This window comes from Dendronephthya gigantea, unplaced genomic scaffold (genome assembly GCF_004324835.1).
Source record: "Dendronephthya gigantea isolate DGI-Jeju-01 unplaced genomic scaffold, DenGig_1.0 000042F, whole genome shotgun sequence".
NCBI classification, from domain to species: Eukaryota; Metazoa; Cnidaria; class Anthozoa; order Malacalcyonacea; family Nephtheidae; genus Dendronephthya; species Dendronephthya gigantea.
The window spans coordinates 457,633-471,756 of NW_021163052.1; the positions used below are offsets into that span (position 1 = coordinate 457,633).

The 14,124-nt window shown below is 39.2% G+C and overlaps 1 protein-coding gene across 1 annotated transcript; it reads right to left on the reverse strand.

The window, feature by feature from the left end:
- Positions 1-308: 308 nt before the first annotated feature.
- Positions 309-11,115, reverse strand: LOC114526872 (NPC intracellular cholesterol transporter 1-like). Its single transcript, XM_028548401.1, has 17 exons — positions 10,885-11,115; positions 9,498-10,805; positions 8,861-9,117; positions 7,902-8,292; positions 7,094-7,391; positions 6,130-6,257; positions 5,306-5,533; positions 4,594-4,787; positions 4,064-4,221; positions 3,558-3,690; positions 3,071-3,207; positions 2,775-2,901; positions 2,572-2,645; positions 1,956-2,113; positions 1,741-1,854; positions 1,549-1,623; positions 309-1,218 (listed from the first exon to the last, which is right to left on the reverse strand). Exons 1-17 carry the CDS (start codon positions 10,945-10,947, stop codon positions 964-966), a joined length of 4,098 nt encoding a protein of 1,365 aa, XP_028404202.1. The 5' UTR covers positions 10,948-11,115; the 3' UTR covers positions 309-963.
- Positions 11,116-14,124: the final 3,009 nt, after the last annotated feature.

Below are 14,124 nucleotides of genomic sequence, written 5' to 3' on the forward strand. Positions count from 1 at the left end.
GTTCTCTAAATGTAAGTGTAAGAAACGCCATGGAGTGTAATAAAGGCAAAAATTCAGTAGTAGCCAAATTTACATCTCTCAAAAGAAGAATTGAATTGCAAGTTGCAAGAAAAATTGCACCGTGTAACTTGGCCTTTACTAGGACAAATCTGTGACTGGATGCAGAGGACTGGATGGGAACTTTCCACGACCGCTGATCTATATACAAAACTGGATACAGAGCATGCTATATAACTACTTAACTCTTCATGTCTGGATTTTGGTTGATCAAGTTGAAGTGTTTTAATAAAAAACAAGCACAGTTATACTTTAGAAGGAGTACTTTTATTTTTATCAGATTTCACCATATTTCCTTTCAATCCTGGAAAACCTATTACTGTATCTAAATAAATAATCTTTCCAAATAAAAAACCATACTTTGGAAAGAATAAGGCCGTCTCCGGCATCTGTAATCCTATAATAATATTCTTTAGCAATAAAATGTTATTTTCTATATGTCGTGCTTGCGTTAAAGACAAATTCATGACTTTGCTATGCAGCTTAGAAAGGTAATAACACATTAAGACACCATAAGACAAAAAATATTGCATGAATTTTTGAAAATCAAACCAGTATCTTGATTGCCCCGTATTTCTCAAATCAGAAAACTTTAAAAATCGCAAAGTCAAAATGTTAAGGAAATTTCTTCTTTTGACGCATGTGAACGAGTGGGAAAGTCAGTAAAGCTAAAATAAGCGGTGACTGTACATCAGAGCAATCAAACATTTCCCTCATTCGCATAGACCAAAAGGAGAAAATCCCCAAAAGTTGCAAGCGTAAAGTCGCGCCATCAGATTGAACCAGAGTTTCCTAAACAGAAATTAATTAATACTTCATGTAACCTATAAAACCTTCTGCATATAAACTCATTTGGAAATCTTCAAAGCGTCAAACAAGAAGATAAAAAATAAAGCTATATTTGTTCTACGTCGCAACATGACGAGCCGCCCCATAGCCCAAACCGTTGATGGAACCAGCTGAGCTGTCTGAATTGGAACCTTGTATCAAGGGATCGTACTCGGACTGGATGCCTGGGATGGGTTCTTGGATGCCGTCCTGTGACGTAATGGCATCTTGACGACATTTTGGACCAATGTAGCTAAGCAACACGGGCAGAAAGACCAACCCGTGGCTGGCCCCAAACAACACAATACCCAAATACATGCGAAAATAGAAGACCTGGTGGAGAAGAAAATAAGATAAGTTTATAAACCTGTCACGTTAAGATTGCCATCAGTGGACAGGCTCAACTGGCATGGGGCACCCTCTACTGGCACGGGGGGGGGCTTAACTGGCAGGGAGGGGCAGGTCACGCTCGGCTGACATAGGGAGGAAAGGGTTTCCATCTGAACGATCACTACGAATTATGAGAGAAAAGTTGTGAACATTCAACTATGAAATAGTTCAATATATTCGTGTGGGGGTGATGTAACTTTGTAGTGGGGTGTGAGTTTCTTTAAGGGGTGCACCTCCCGCCCTCCACTAGCCCTCACTTCCGTCGAAACTTACCTCGAAGATTTGCGATTCCGAAAACGCCAAAACAAGAATCCCGCCAAATTTCGTTAACGTGATTCCACTAAAAACCTAGAGAAAGGATCTGCAAGTTTAACCTCGATGTCTTTGGAAGAGAAAGCATCAAATCACATTTCCATGCAAGCAACTACATGAAAAACAATTTGGAGGCACCGAAATCCAACTTACGGAGCTTCCCATATGTGCTAGAGCCAGCCTGGCCCTTTCTATTTTGTCCTTGCCGGCGGTCATGGTGAAGTGTCTTGCAATATGGGAGCAGAACTCGACAGATATGCCAACGGCCTAAATGAATAAAAAAAGCACATCGGATTAGATTTACCTTTGTATTCTCGAGCGCAACGCATCAGCTTTGAAACAGCCGGGGACGCACAACAGGTTCTTACCATTACAAGATTTACAAGCGATATCGCATTAAGAGGTACACTCCACAAGTACATTAAACCCATGATGTCTGTGATGATCATTGCGACAGTCAGTGTTACAAGAAACGCAATAATAACTTGGAATCCCATCAGCAAGAAGGTCATGGCGAAGATTGATGCTGTTGAATAAATACAAATTGCAAAGTCAAGACATTGAATAAAACATTGCAAAGCAGTAAGTACTAGACTAGTTAGGTTAGTATTTGAAGCAACAGCCAGCACTCAGTCAGACTAGCATTACTGCAATGATCAACTGACATTGAGGAAGGTTGAAAGAGAAACACTGAATAAAACATTGCAAAGCAGTAAATACTAGACTAGTCACGCTAGTGTTAGTAGCAACAGTGAACAACACACAGTCAAACTAGAAGTACTGCAATGATCAACTGGCATTGAGGAAGGTTGAAAGAGAAACACTGAATAAAACATGAGAAAGCAGTAAGTACTAGACTAGTCAGGCTAGTATTAGTAGCAACAGTCAGCGCACAGTCAGACTAGCAGTGACTGTAATGATCAACTGACATTGAGGAAAGCGGAAACAGTGTTCATCTGGAAATCACTTCACTCACTCACTTACCTAAACAAACCACAAGGTTTACCCAAGAGTCTCGAACTATCGTGAGATACTGCTCATAATACACATAAAATATACTAAAACAAAATAAAGCAGACAGATTAACGGACACGCGCGTCGAACTCAAGTCACCGGAAAATGCTGGATCACATCAGCACAATTCCTTCGTTAACATCACCCAAAACTCAAACTCTGTAGCTACAAACCTGTAGGCGAAAACGTGACTTTCCGTCTTCGCGGACATTTTCTCGGCCAACTCTCGGGCATTTTTCAAAGCATCAATAAAGTCAGCAGAAGTCTTCAAAATCGTGTGGTAACCCATGAAACGCGAGACTAAAAATCGTAAAAAAACATGTTTCGTTATCGTCCTGCTATAGCTAACATAATATTTAAAACATCACTCAAATTCGTGTTTAAAATAGACATGCAACGAAAATTTCATTTTCTCTATTTTCAAAGGAAAAACAGCAGTCTGATATCATGGTGCATATATTGAACTCACTTTTCACAATGCTAATATTTCGGTCGGACTTCGCATTTTCGGTTGGACTTTGCATTGAATAATGCATCTTATTCCTGTTAGACGGTGTAAAACCCGATGGCCGCAGAATTACTTCTTCAGAATAGGCAGCGTGGCCGCTATAGGAAAGAGAAAAATGAACTCGATATAAACTCGATATATCGACTACTTTCGAAGGGGGGGGGGGGGTGATTATGGCCACATTTAACAATGAATAGAGTTGTAAAACGTAAATATCATTTTGGGCTGAATGAACTCATCTTAGCAAGGTTTAAAAAGAGTTCTGAGGAATGCCAAAATAGATTTACTCCCCAAAACATCAACTTTATCACTGAGAAAAATTTTAGACCTATGCATACTGAACTCTACGCAAACTGGAGTGATAAACTGGGTTGTCATCTTTCAGCCAATTTAAAGCCGAGGTAGCTACTACAATAGTCTGCAATAGTTTATCTAAATTCACGCTCACCCTTTGGTACAGTTGATCTCTGGATTATCTTTAAGAAAGTAGGGCAGAAATTGCGAAAACTGCAGCTCATCTGGACGTTGACCAAGTTGTTTCTTTCGCAAGCACAAGTAACAATGATAACGACTCTCTGTCACTGTATGAGACACGTGACAGATTAGAATCAAGATTAGGAATACGATTGAGGTTAATGTTAGGATTAAGGCTTGGTTAGGACTAGGTTTAAAGGGTTAGGGTTTGGATTATGAATACGATTGAGGTTAATAACGACTCTCGGTTACTGCATGAGACAAATGACAGATTAGAATTAAGATTAGGAATACGATTGAGGTTAATGTTAGGATTAAGGCTTGGTTAGGACTAGGTTTAAAGGGTTAGGGTTTGGATTAGGAATAAGATTGCGGTTAGGGAGAGGGTTAATGTTAGGATTAAGGCTTGGATTAGGACGAGGTTTGAGATTAACCTTGACATATATTGTTAATATGGGAATTAACCCTACTTCAACTTACATGAAGCATTGCAAAATGTGCCCTTTTCTTTAGGTGGTATCTTCTCATGAGATGTTGTATTCATGGTGTAGTTCAACATACGACAACATTTTGCAGCAGGATCTGCCCAACTGAAGTAATCGTCGAGCCAAGATGACAACGCCATGCCAATTTTAGTGCTGAGAAAAGAACATGATATTCTTAGTTTTGGTTCTTAGTTGATGGTAGAAAATTCTGTTCCTGTCAACGTTTTTAAACCGAGTGGATTTCGAACTTCGGTTAACGTTACCCACTGATCTGAGTACGTAGATTATTATCACTTCAACTGGACTGCGTGCTCGAGATAAAATTTTGTCTGCAGAACCGCATTTTAGAACCGCATTTTTATCAAATAAAACCAGCAGATAATGGCGAGCCGTTGGACCATCGGTCAGCGTGCGCGTTGAACCGATATTCGTCATCCGCTCGATCACGCGGACACTTTTAGCATTGAAAATTATCTTGAGCAAACAGTCCAGATGAACTCATATAGGTCATACGGTAATACTTACTGTTCTGATAATCTGTAAGCATCGTAAGCGACTTGGATGAGAGAATCCGAGTCACATCCTGCCCCGCCGCAGATTTTGTTTTGCCACGTGCGGAGATGATAGGGATACTTTGGGTTGTTGACAACGAAGTACACAGGAGACCCCACTTTCAAACTCGAAGCTTGCTTTTTAAAATACGTTATCATGTAGGAATCCTGCAAGGAAAAGCCGAATTTACGGTAAAAAGTACATTGTACACAAAGTACGTGCTTTAGTATTTTACTCTGTCTAATGCCAGATGATTTTACTCGTCAGTGGAAGAATACTGTCAGTTAATGAGTTAAAACTATCTGTCAGAGTCTCTTGTCAACCCACTAGCTTGCAATGCACCCAAATGTGACGTACTTTATAGTATTTTACTCTGTCTAACGCCAGATCATTTTACTCGTCAGTGGAAGAATACAGTTAATGAGTTAACAAAACTATCTGTCAGTGCCTCTTGTTAACCCATTAGCTTGCAATGCGCCCAGATGTGACCAGTATCACTACCAGTATCTCACTCTATCTAATGTCGTATGATTTTACCATCCTCGTTGGAAGAAAACAGTTTCTTACTGATTTAACAAAACTATATTCATTGTCCTTCATCCTAAGTTAAATGGGTTAAACACTTCCAAAAGGAGTCTAGCAATTCTCAGGGACCAAAAGTTATGGACTATGGAGATTGACTCACCTTGGGCATGGAAAGTGATTGATCCAGGCCGACCTCAATGCTTGGGATGACCATAATACTGAGAGCCAGGAGGGTGGTGAAGAACAATATCACAGCAGGTCTCACAAACTTCGACAGTAACGCCGGCGAGAGCAGATTGTCAAAGAACTGGTACAGAAGACTAGGAGAGTGCTTCCGTTTAGGAAGTTTCAAATTCTGGAAGCAACAGATTATATCGTAACGCTCCTCCTGGAAACACAGAAAGGAAAACACACTTTATAACGGTGTCTTCATTATTCTTGCATTGTTTGCCGCGCTGCGATGATTTCCTCCTTTTGATAAATACACGCGTAAAAACGCTCAGGTTGATGCAAGTTGATACAAACAGGATGGAGCAATGTTGTGCTGCCCACATTGTTCAGAGTTGTTATCAATATTGAACAATATTGTTACACCCGATTCAGTTTCAACAATATTGTTCAATGTTGATAACAACTCTGAACAATGTGGGCAGCACAACATTGCTCCATCCTGTTTGTATCAACTTGCATCAACCTGAGCGTTTTTACGCGTGTATTAACACGTGATAGGCCACGTTACTTCATATAAGAGGATTTATGTATACACCTTAGGGCGACTAAAGCTACTGAATTATTTGTTGAATTTTTTTTTTATAAATTTTTTTTTCAAAATTCACAACCTATCATAAATCCAGCCAGTGTGATGAAGGCGATTGAAAAACATTTATTGCAATAAAACAATCTTTAGTTTCATTTCTCTTCCACAGTTCCACGTATTCCCTGTTATAGTTTTACACTGCCCACACTAAAAAATCTGATACATACCCTTTGTCGTTTGACATCAATGGACAGCAACGCAACAAAGCATGTAATTTGCAGGAGAAAGTTGACAAAGACAGCAACAGATGCATACAACGAGAATACTTTGACGGCTGGCATGTTAGATAGCGCACCTGTAAGACAAAATTCAGGCGAATATAAACAACTGGGATGTTTCTAGCCCATTGCTTCCCAACAGGAGCCTATGACATCCACAGCTAGTGAATGCTGTGGGACAAAGTTTCAGATTTGATCTGATAAACAACAAATTTGTATGAGATATTAGCTCAGTTTTAACAAAACAATTGGAATTTCTTCAGTGATACTTTGAAAACATTTTGAAGATTTTTCCTAGCCACTGATCTGTAAATATCTATGATGTGTCCAGTTAACAGACTGCTGGAGTCTGATATCAACTTTAACACTGTATTATCTAAAGAAAGTAATCATCCTAGCCACTGATCTGTAAATATCTATGATGTGTCCAGTTAACAGACTGCAAAGGAGTCTGATATCAACTTTAACACTGTATTATCTAAAGAAAGTAATCATCCTAGCCACTGATCTGTAAATATCTATGATGTGTCCAGTTAACAGACTGCAAAGGAGTCTGATATCAACTTTAACACTGTATTATCTAAAGAAAGTACTCATCCAGTCATCCTAGCCACTGATCTGTAAATATCTATGATGTGTCCAGTTAACAGACTGCTGGAGTCTGATATCAACTTTAACACTGTATTATCTAAAGAAAGTAATCATCCTAGCCACTGATCTGTAAATATCTATGATGTGTCTAGTTAAGTGACTGCTGGAGTCTGATATCAACTTTAACACTGTATTATCTAAAGGAAGTACTCATCCTAGCTACTGATCTGTAAATATCTGTGTGTCCAGTTAAGTGACCGCAAAGGTGCAGTCTGATATCAAGTCTGGCGTAAACATTGTATTATCTAAGGAAAATACTCACCAAATGCAAAAGCCACAGCTTCAGATGTAGACGTCAGCAACATACTTGGGGCAACATCGCCAAGCACTCGACCAATCTGACTTGAAACACTTTCGCTGGGGTGACGAATGTCGCGCTGGTAATTCTGCACGAGAATGAATATGTTGTCAACACCGACAGCCAGGACAAGGAACGGCACAACTTCAATGATAATCAATGTTGCTGGTTTGTTTGCGAAGCTGAAGATTCCCAATGAACACAGGACAGAGCTAAGCACTATCATGATGCCTCCAAATGCCAGACTGAATTTGGAATCAATCTGAAAAAATATTTTAAAAACGTGTGAGTGCCAAAATTGACGTAAACATCTTTTTTTGATCCAGTGTTATTACAGGAGGAAACCTAAACTAAACTAACTTTATTTATGCTGGATAGCTCTATCAGTTCTAAACTGTTCTTCCTAGAGTTCCAGTAAGGATCATCTCTTATTGATCCAGTGTTACTACAGGAGGAAACCTAAACTAAACTAACTTTATTTATACTGGATAGCTCTATCAGTTCTAAACTGTTCTTCCTAGAGGTCCAGTAGGGATCATCTCTTATTGATCCAGTGTTACTACAGGAGGAAACCTAAACTAAACTAACTTTATTTATACTGGATAGCTCTATCAGTTCTAAACTGTTCTTCCTAGAGGTCCAGTAAGGATCATCTCTTATTGATCCAGTGTTACTACAGGAGGAAACCTAAACTAAACGAACTTTATTTATACTGGATAGTTCTATCAGTTCTAAACTGTTCTTCCTAGAGGTCCATAAATTTTACACTCACCATGAATCGATCACACTGGTTTACTTGCCCCAAAGCAAAGGTAATGTATAGAAACATGATCAAGTAACTGACAACGATTGTGTATATATCTGCGTGACTTTCTCTCTCAATCTCATCTTCTATTGAACGTTGTGCCATGAAGGCCACCTTTAAATCCTCATCATCGTAATTCTTCATGTAAGTAAGGAATTCCTTCTCCCAGGCTTTCGCCTTCTCGTTTTTCGACTCATCTTTATGATTGTTTATCACTATGGTTACCACTAGTACATTAGCATCGCTGTAGTTCTTTCCTTCATAACCGCCAAAAGCAATACTTGGTGCGACAGGCCCACCAAATAAGCTGGTGCAAGGTAGGCCAAGTACTGTTGTATCATTCGATGCTGATGGATTACTGAATTTAAAAAATTCACATTTGATTTTGTGATGGACAGATGTCTATCTGAGGTATTAATAGTGTGACCATATATGCAAATTCTCAATATTTAATTTAGTTTTTAATTCAATTGCTCAAGTCCAGTTAGACTGGCCCTTCCTGGTATAAACTTGATAATTATTACAATCAGAGGGGCTGTCTCAGCCTCCGGTATGTGTGCACCTGACCAAAGATAGTAATAAAAATTACTACATGAGAGTTTCATACAACCCAGACCAGGTAAATGGATTAGAAGTGCCGAGTATTGTGGTTGTGTTACAAAACAACCAGCCGACAATTTAAAAAAGTAAAGTAAAAACAAAATACCGGAAGAACAAGATATCTTCAGAATCAATATTGAAGCAGAACCAAGGTTGAAACTGAAAACAGGTTCAGACAGAATGAAGATGACTTAAAAATAAAGTTGAAAATTTTCAGTTTCAACCTGTGTCTTGTTGGATTCATATATTGATTCTTAAGATGTCTTGTCTTTTCAGAATTTGTTTTCCACAACAATATACCAAGTGATCTTAACAGTTATACTCACTTGAAGCATTTTTGTAAATGATCACCCCAGCTGGCAGCCCTAGTCGACGAGAAGCTATCAGGTGTACATGGGTCACCGAAAGCATCAATACATTTGTTTAATTTCTTAGCATCATTTTGCCAATACTGCAGTGCGCTCAACACAGTACAGTTATTGTTCTGCGGCGCCATTGGTTTCTTGCATATATCTTGAAGTGTGATGTTCCCAGAACCATATTCTACCACCATATCTACTAAATGCGTTTGCACCTTCAGAACCTACATCAAGTGAGCCAATCAATTAGAAATACATGTACAAATGATAATGAAAGAAATTTTAATGAGAGAAGAAATAAGATCCTAGAAGTTCCACAGCCATTTGTGCAAAGCTTACGGTTTATAGCACTAACCCTGGGTTAAGACTTAAGGTTATGGTTTACATGCTTTTATGTCTCTCTTTGTTTCAAGACTTTACAAAATAGTAATATTCTTGTATGTTTGCATGGTGACAATCGATAAGTAATTTAGCTTGTAGGTTCAATTGCTCTGATGAAGACCCGGGTTAATGGACCGAAAGCTTTGCAGTACTAAATACTTGTAACGTGGTGTACCTACAAGCTAAATTACTTATTTACAAAATAAGCCTTACAGAAACCTACCTTGTGAAGTATTTCAAGATGTAATATCTCCCCAGTTAGAATGCAATCACCCTTTTTCGAAAAGTAATTCGTATAACAACTAGTGCTTTTATTGCGGTATTTGCTGTCGGACTTGAGAGAAAATATAATCTGGGCGGTTCGAAAGAATGGTTGAAATTGCGTGTCGAATATATCCTTTTCTTGCCTCGCTTGGCTACCAGGTGCTGACCATAATTTTACTGGGTCCGTCACAACCGTAAACTTTGTTAACCCAATTGAACAAATGATGACAAAGACAACAGCACCTATTATTACAATAATTGAGTATTCACAGCAAATATAGCCCCATTTTGTGAAAATATTTTTTATTGTCTCATCGAATCTCTTGCCGAGTTTCTCGAGGACACCTTGACGACCACCGATGATGGCTCTCGGATGTTCATGGGTCTGGAAGGGGTGACGACTGCTTGAAAGACTATAATAAAGTATACTTCCTGCTATGAAAACCACCAGGAAGGCCAGGTACACTAACAAGGTGGCAAAGCTTATAACATTGAAGTGAATATCACCAATATCCAAATGCCAGTGCTTTGGTGGTACATAGTGAGGTATGACAGGACACGATTCCACACAGTCCTGACAACTACAATGCGATCGGTTTGAATTTGTGAAGGGTTCGAATACTGTCTCATTGCATAAGTGGATGTCAGCAGACATTGGGACGATACCTTTGTTTACGATAGTTGGATAGTTAATCATAAATGGGGACACACCATTTAGGTTGGGATTACCCATGAACCTCAGAAATTTCAATGGGTTGCATTTGTCAGCTGAAGTACCACACATGAAGTTCATAATCTTCTGGTTACTGCTTGGAAAAATGACATTCTTACAGGAGTTGTATAGACCATCCCTGAATGTTTCGGCGACAGTGAAATTGATGGTCTTTATGGCGCGCGGCCCGGAATTCGTAGTGGTAAAATCAGTGGCAGTTATAAACAACGAATTGTTAGGACTGCAAGTCATGCTGCAGTACAGTTCGCGAAAATTCCTCCAACAACTTGGACAACGAGCCATCATTTGCTGTGCGGTTTTCATACCAGATTGGAGGCTTGCAAGTTGATCGTAGGAACAACAGACTTTGCTATCTTTGTGTGAGTATTCTGGGCATAACTGGGCTAAGATTCCAAACGATGCCTTGCCATCAACTGGTTTCGCAGGGCCATTGTAAAAACAATTTATAGGTTGGTGCGTCTGAGGATTGGTTCCACACTGCCCATACCACATACAGTAGCCCTCTTTACGGATATAACCCGTTGAATTATTTGCCTGTTTGAAGAGAAAAAAATCCAGTCACGACTTTTCAGTATATTTAAAATATTAGAGTCTTTCGCAACTCATGACGTACCTTCGTTAGTATTGCCAAGCACTGCAAGCAGAAAACAACAATAAACAAAACGTATATTTTCATTGTGAGATCCTTAAACCGAGTCCCAAGAAAGCTTTGAATCGTTCAAAAAGGCCCTTTCACTTCTCTTGGCGATCAAACTTACAGCCGATTTCAAAATGAAATCCTTGTTCAATCGCCAAGTTGAGACACAACTTCGAAATTATAGAGCAAGGTTGTACAACTCAAAGGGCGAAATACAGGGCGAACGACCTCACTAAACGACGTCTCTGATTGGTTCGCTTGTTAAATATCCAGCGCTGATTGGTTAAAAAAATCGTCCGATGTGCCCGATTGGAAATTAAACGCTGAGGCATGACAGTCACGGGACTGAAATATTTCTGGTGGCTTCTGAAAATTTCAGAAAATTTGCATGAAATTTAGACCGCAAAAATGCATTACGCCTCTTCATCGTGATGGAAGCTTGAAATCTTAGGATATTTGAAGATATTGAAAGCTTAAAGCCACTGTTTTTAGAGGAACTAATTGCCTTAAGGCCATATTTGAAAATTGAATTATAACTTGTCTATTGCGTAAATATACTTCAATTGACGATTGTGCAAAGTGATTAATTTGATAAAGAAAACAATACATTGTGAACATGCTCTTGCTTGTTCAATCAAGTGGATAACAAGATCGGAGGATTAACAGGAGAGACTAGATTTCTTCCTGCGGTGAATTGTGTGTGTGTTTTTACAGTATTTTTTTACCTTACTAGTATGTCAAGTAACGCGAGAGTTCGGTTAGAATTTTATTATCAACTAATTGTAACAAACTTAAAACTAATCAAAATGTTCGTGTTACATTTTGTAACACTTTCCATTGTTTTGTATGGTGATTTAAAACACTGCAATGCGACGAATCAATAAGAAAATTGTGGAAAAAACCAATAGCACTAACTTCAAAGACCAAAGTCCAAAATTCAGACAAGGTCCCAAAAGGTACCGTTGTTCAAACGCGTATTTCTTCAGTGCCGTCGGAGATTAGAAGAAAGGGAACGTAGGCCAACTGCAAATCTTCATCCTTGAAGTTTTGTAAATATTTCAACAACGCTGCCTGCCAGGCATCAGCTTTCTTAAGCTCCACGTCACTTAGCCTCTTTTTGATGGCAAAGCTAACGTACAGAAGACTTGAATCTGCGTAATTCGTGTCATCAAATCCACCCAGGACTGTTTGAGGAGGAACAGGAATGCCGTACGAACTTATACAGGAGAGTTTTAAGACAGTTAAGTCGTTTTTTAGGAAAGGATCGCTGTGGGTGAAAAGTAGACTATGATTTAGACTTAGAAAGAGTTGAATGGTACGCGGTCTTAATCAGTTCGAGTGGAAATCGTACACTAATCAAATTTATGGCAAGAACAGTCGAAAAAATGTGTCAACTACCGTTCCTCCGGCAAGAATCAAACTACGTCTACGCAATGCCGGTGCAATAGTCTTGCCACTGACGTTGAGCAATGCACCGGGGTCGTAAACGGGCGTATGCTTGATTCCTGGGGCCGGTTGTATCAAGCCCGTTTAGCTTAAACGGTGGATAAGTTCAAAATAGAAATCAAGTCTATCGTTTTATTCAACAAGCAAACAAAATGTTTTTAGCCATAATACAAAGATACTGTTTACAACTACATATTCAGTGCATGATATTCAAGTTGACTCATTCAACAGAGTTGTAAGAGTGTTATTTACTTTTGACTTATCCACCGTTTAAGCTAAACGGGCTTGATACAACCGGCCCCTGCAGGGGAAATCAGAGATAGTTGACACATTTTTCTCAACTGGTCCTGGCTTTAATGTAGATGTGTGCGTGATTTCCATTTGAAATTAAGACAATTTAAGTGATTTAACTCCCGATTACAATTATCAGGTTTTATCAGCTTTACGACGAGGAATAATTGGTCATTATTTACTTATTAGTAAATGACCAAATATGCCTTATGTCATATCATATACCCAATTTAATGTGTGTCATATAATTTTTACTTACATGGTACATTTTTTTAAATGATCACCCCAGGCAGCCTTAGTCGGCGTGATGTCATCAGGTGTACACGAATCATCGAAAACATCAATACATTTGTTTAATTTCTTCACATCATTTTGCCAATACTGCAGGACACTCGTCACGATGCAATTGTTGGGGGAAGCTTTGAAACAAAAATCGCCAAGACTGGTCTTCCCCGGACCATAATCGACGGACATATTAGCCAAGTAATGTTGAAGCTGCAAAACCTAAAAAGTAGAATAATAAGCCTGAAGTTAAATAGCCATTTCTAGATGTAACAGCCAGTGCTGCTGCAAACTCAACGTTATTTTAATCAAGAGATATTTTGGGCGGGTAAAAATTGTTTCTATCTTTGTTTTTCACGGCGATCCCTTTTTCATTAATTAATGCATTATACATAATGGGTGTGTAAGAACTTTATTCACAAATGGACTGAGGAAAAATGTTTCCCTCTTCACCCCCACTTACTCCTACGTATCCCCATTTGCCCTACTCGTCACCCTCACTCATATCCTATCCTCATACTCGTATCCTCACTCACCCTTATCTATCCTCCCTTGCCCTAACTTAGCTCCCACTTACTCCCACTTACCCTCACCTACCCTCACCTTTTGCAGTATATCGAAGCGTAGTATCGTCCCGGTAAGCAAACATTGGCCGGGCTTTGTGAAATAATTACGATAACATGATCCTTTATTCAATTTACTTGACGGTTTCAGCGTCACGATGATTTTAGTTGTCACATACTCTAACTTTATCGGCAGTGGTTGATGACATGACTGCGGACAGTCCCGACAAGCGCACGATTGTGCCGTTCGGTTGGCATACGGCTCAGAAAACGTCTCATTGCACCGTCTTATCACTGTATTCATCGGTTTGAAGAATCCACGACCTGTTGTTGTTGGATATTCAATTAAGAATGGGGACACACCATTTAGGTTGGGATTACCAATGAACCTCAGAAATTTCAATGGGTTGCACTTGTCAGCTGAAGTACCACACATGAAGTTCATAATCTTCTTGTTACTATTTGGAAAAATGACATTCTTACAGGAGTTGTACAAGCCATCTCTGAACTCCTTATCGACAAAGTACTGGATGGACATTATGGACTTTTTCTCCTCGACTGTCTCAACAACCCGAGTGACGTTGATGAACATTGAATTGTTTGGGCTGCAAGACATTTGACAATACAACTCGCG

What these genes read in the sequence shown, in the direction of transcription:
- LOC114526872 (XM_028548401.1), bottom strand. Translation starts at nt 10,947, where the DNA reads ATGAAAATATACGTTTTGTTTATTGTTGTTTTCTGCTTGCAGTGCTTG. An exon ending in GAGATCAACTGTACCAAAGG is followed by an intron (nt 3,208 to 3,557) that starts GTGAGCGTGAAT and finishes TCTTTCCTATAG; the next exon opens with CGGCCACGCTGCCTATTCTG. An exon ending in AAACCTTGTGGTTTGTTTAG is followed by an intron (nt 2,114 to 2,571) that starts GTAAGTGAGTGA and finishes TTTATTCAACAG; the next exon opens with CATCAATCTTCGCCATGACC.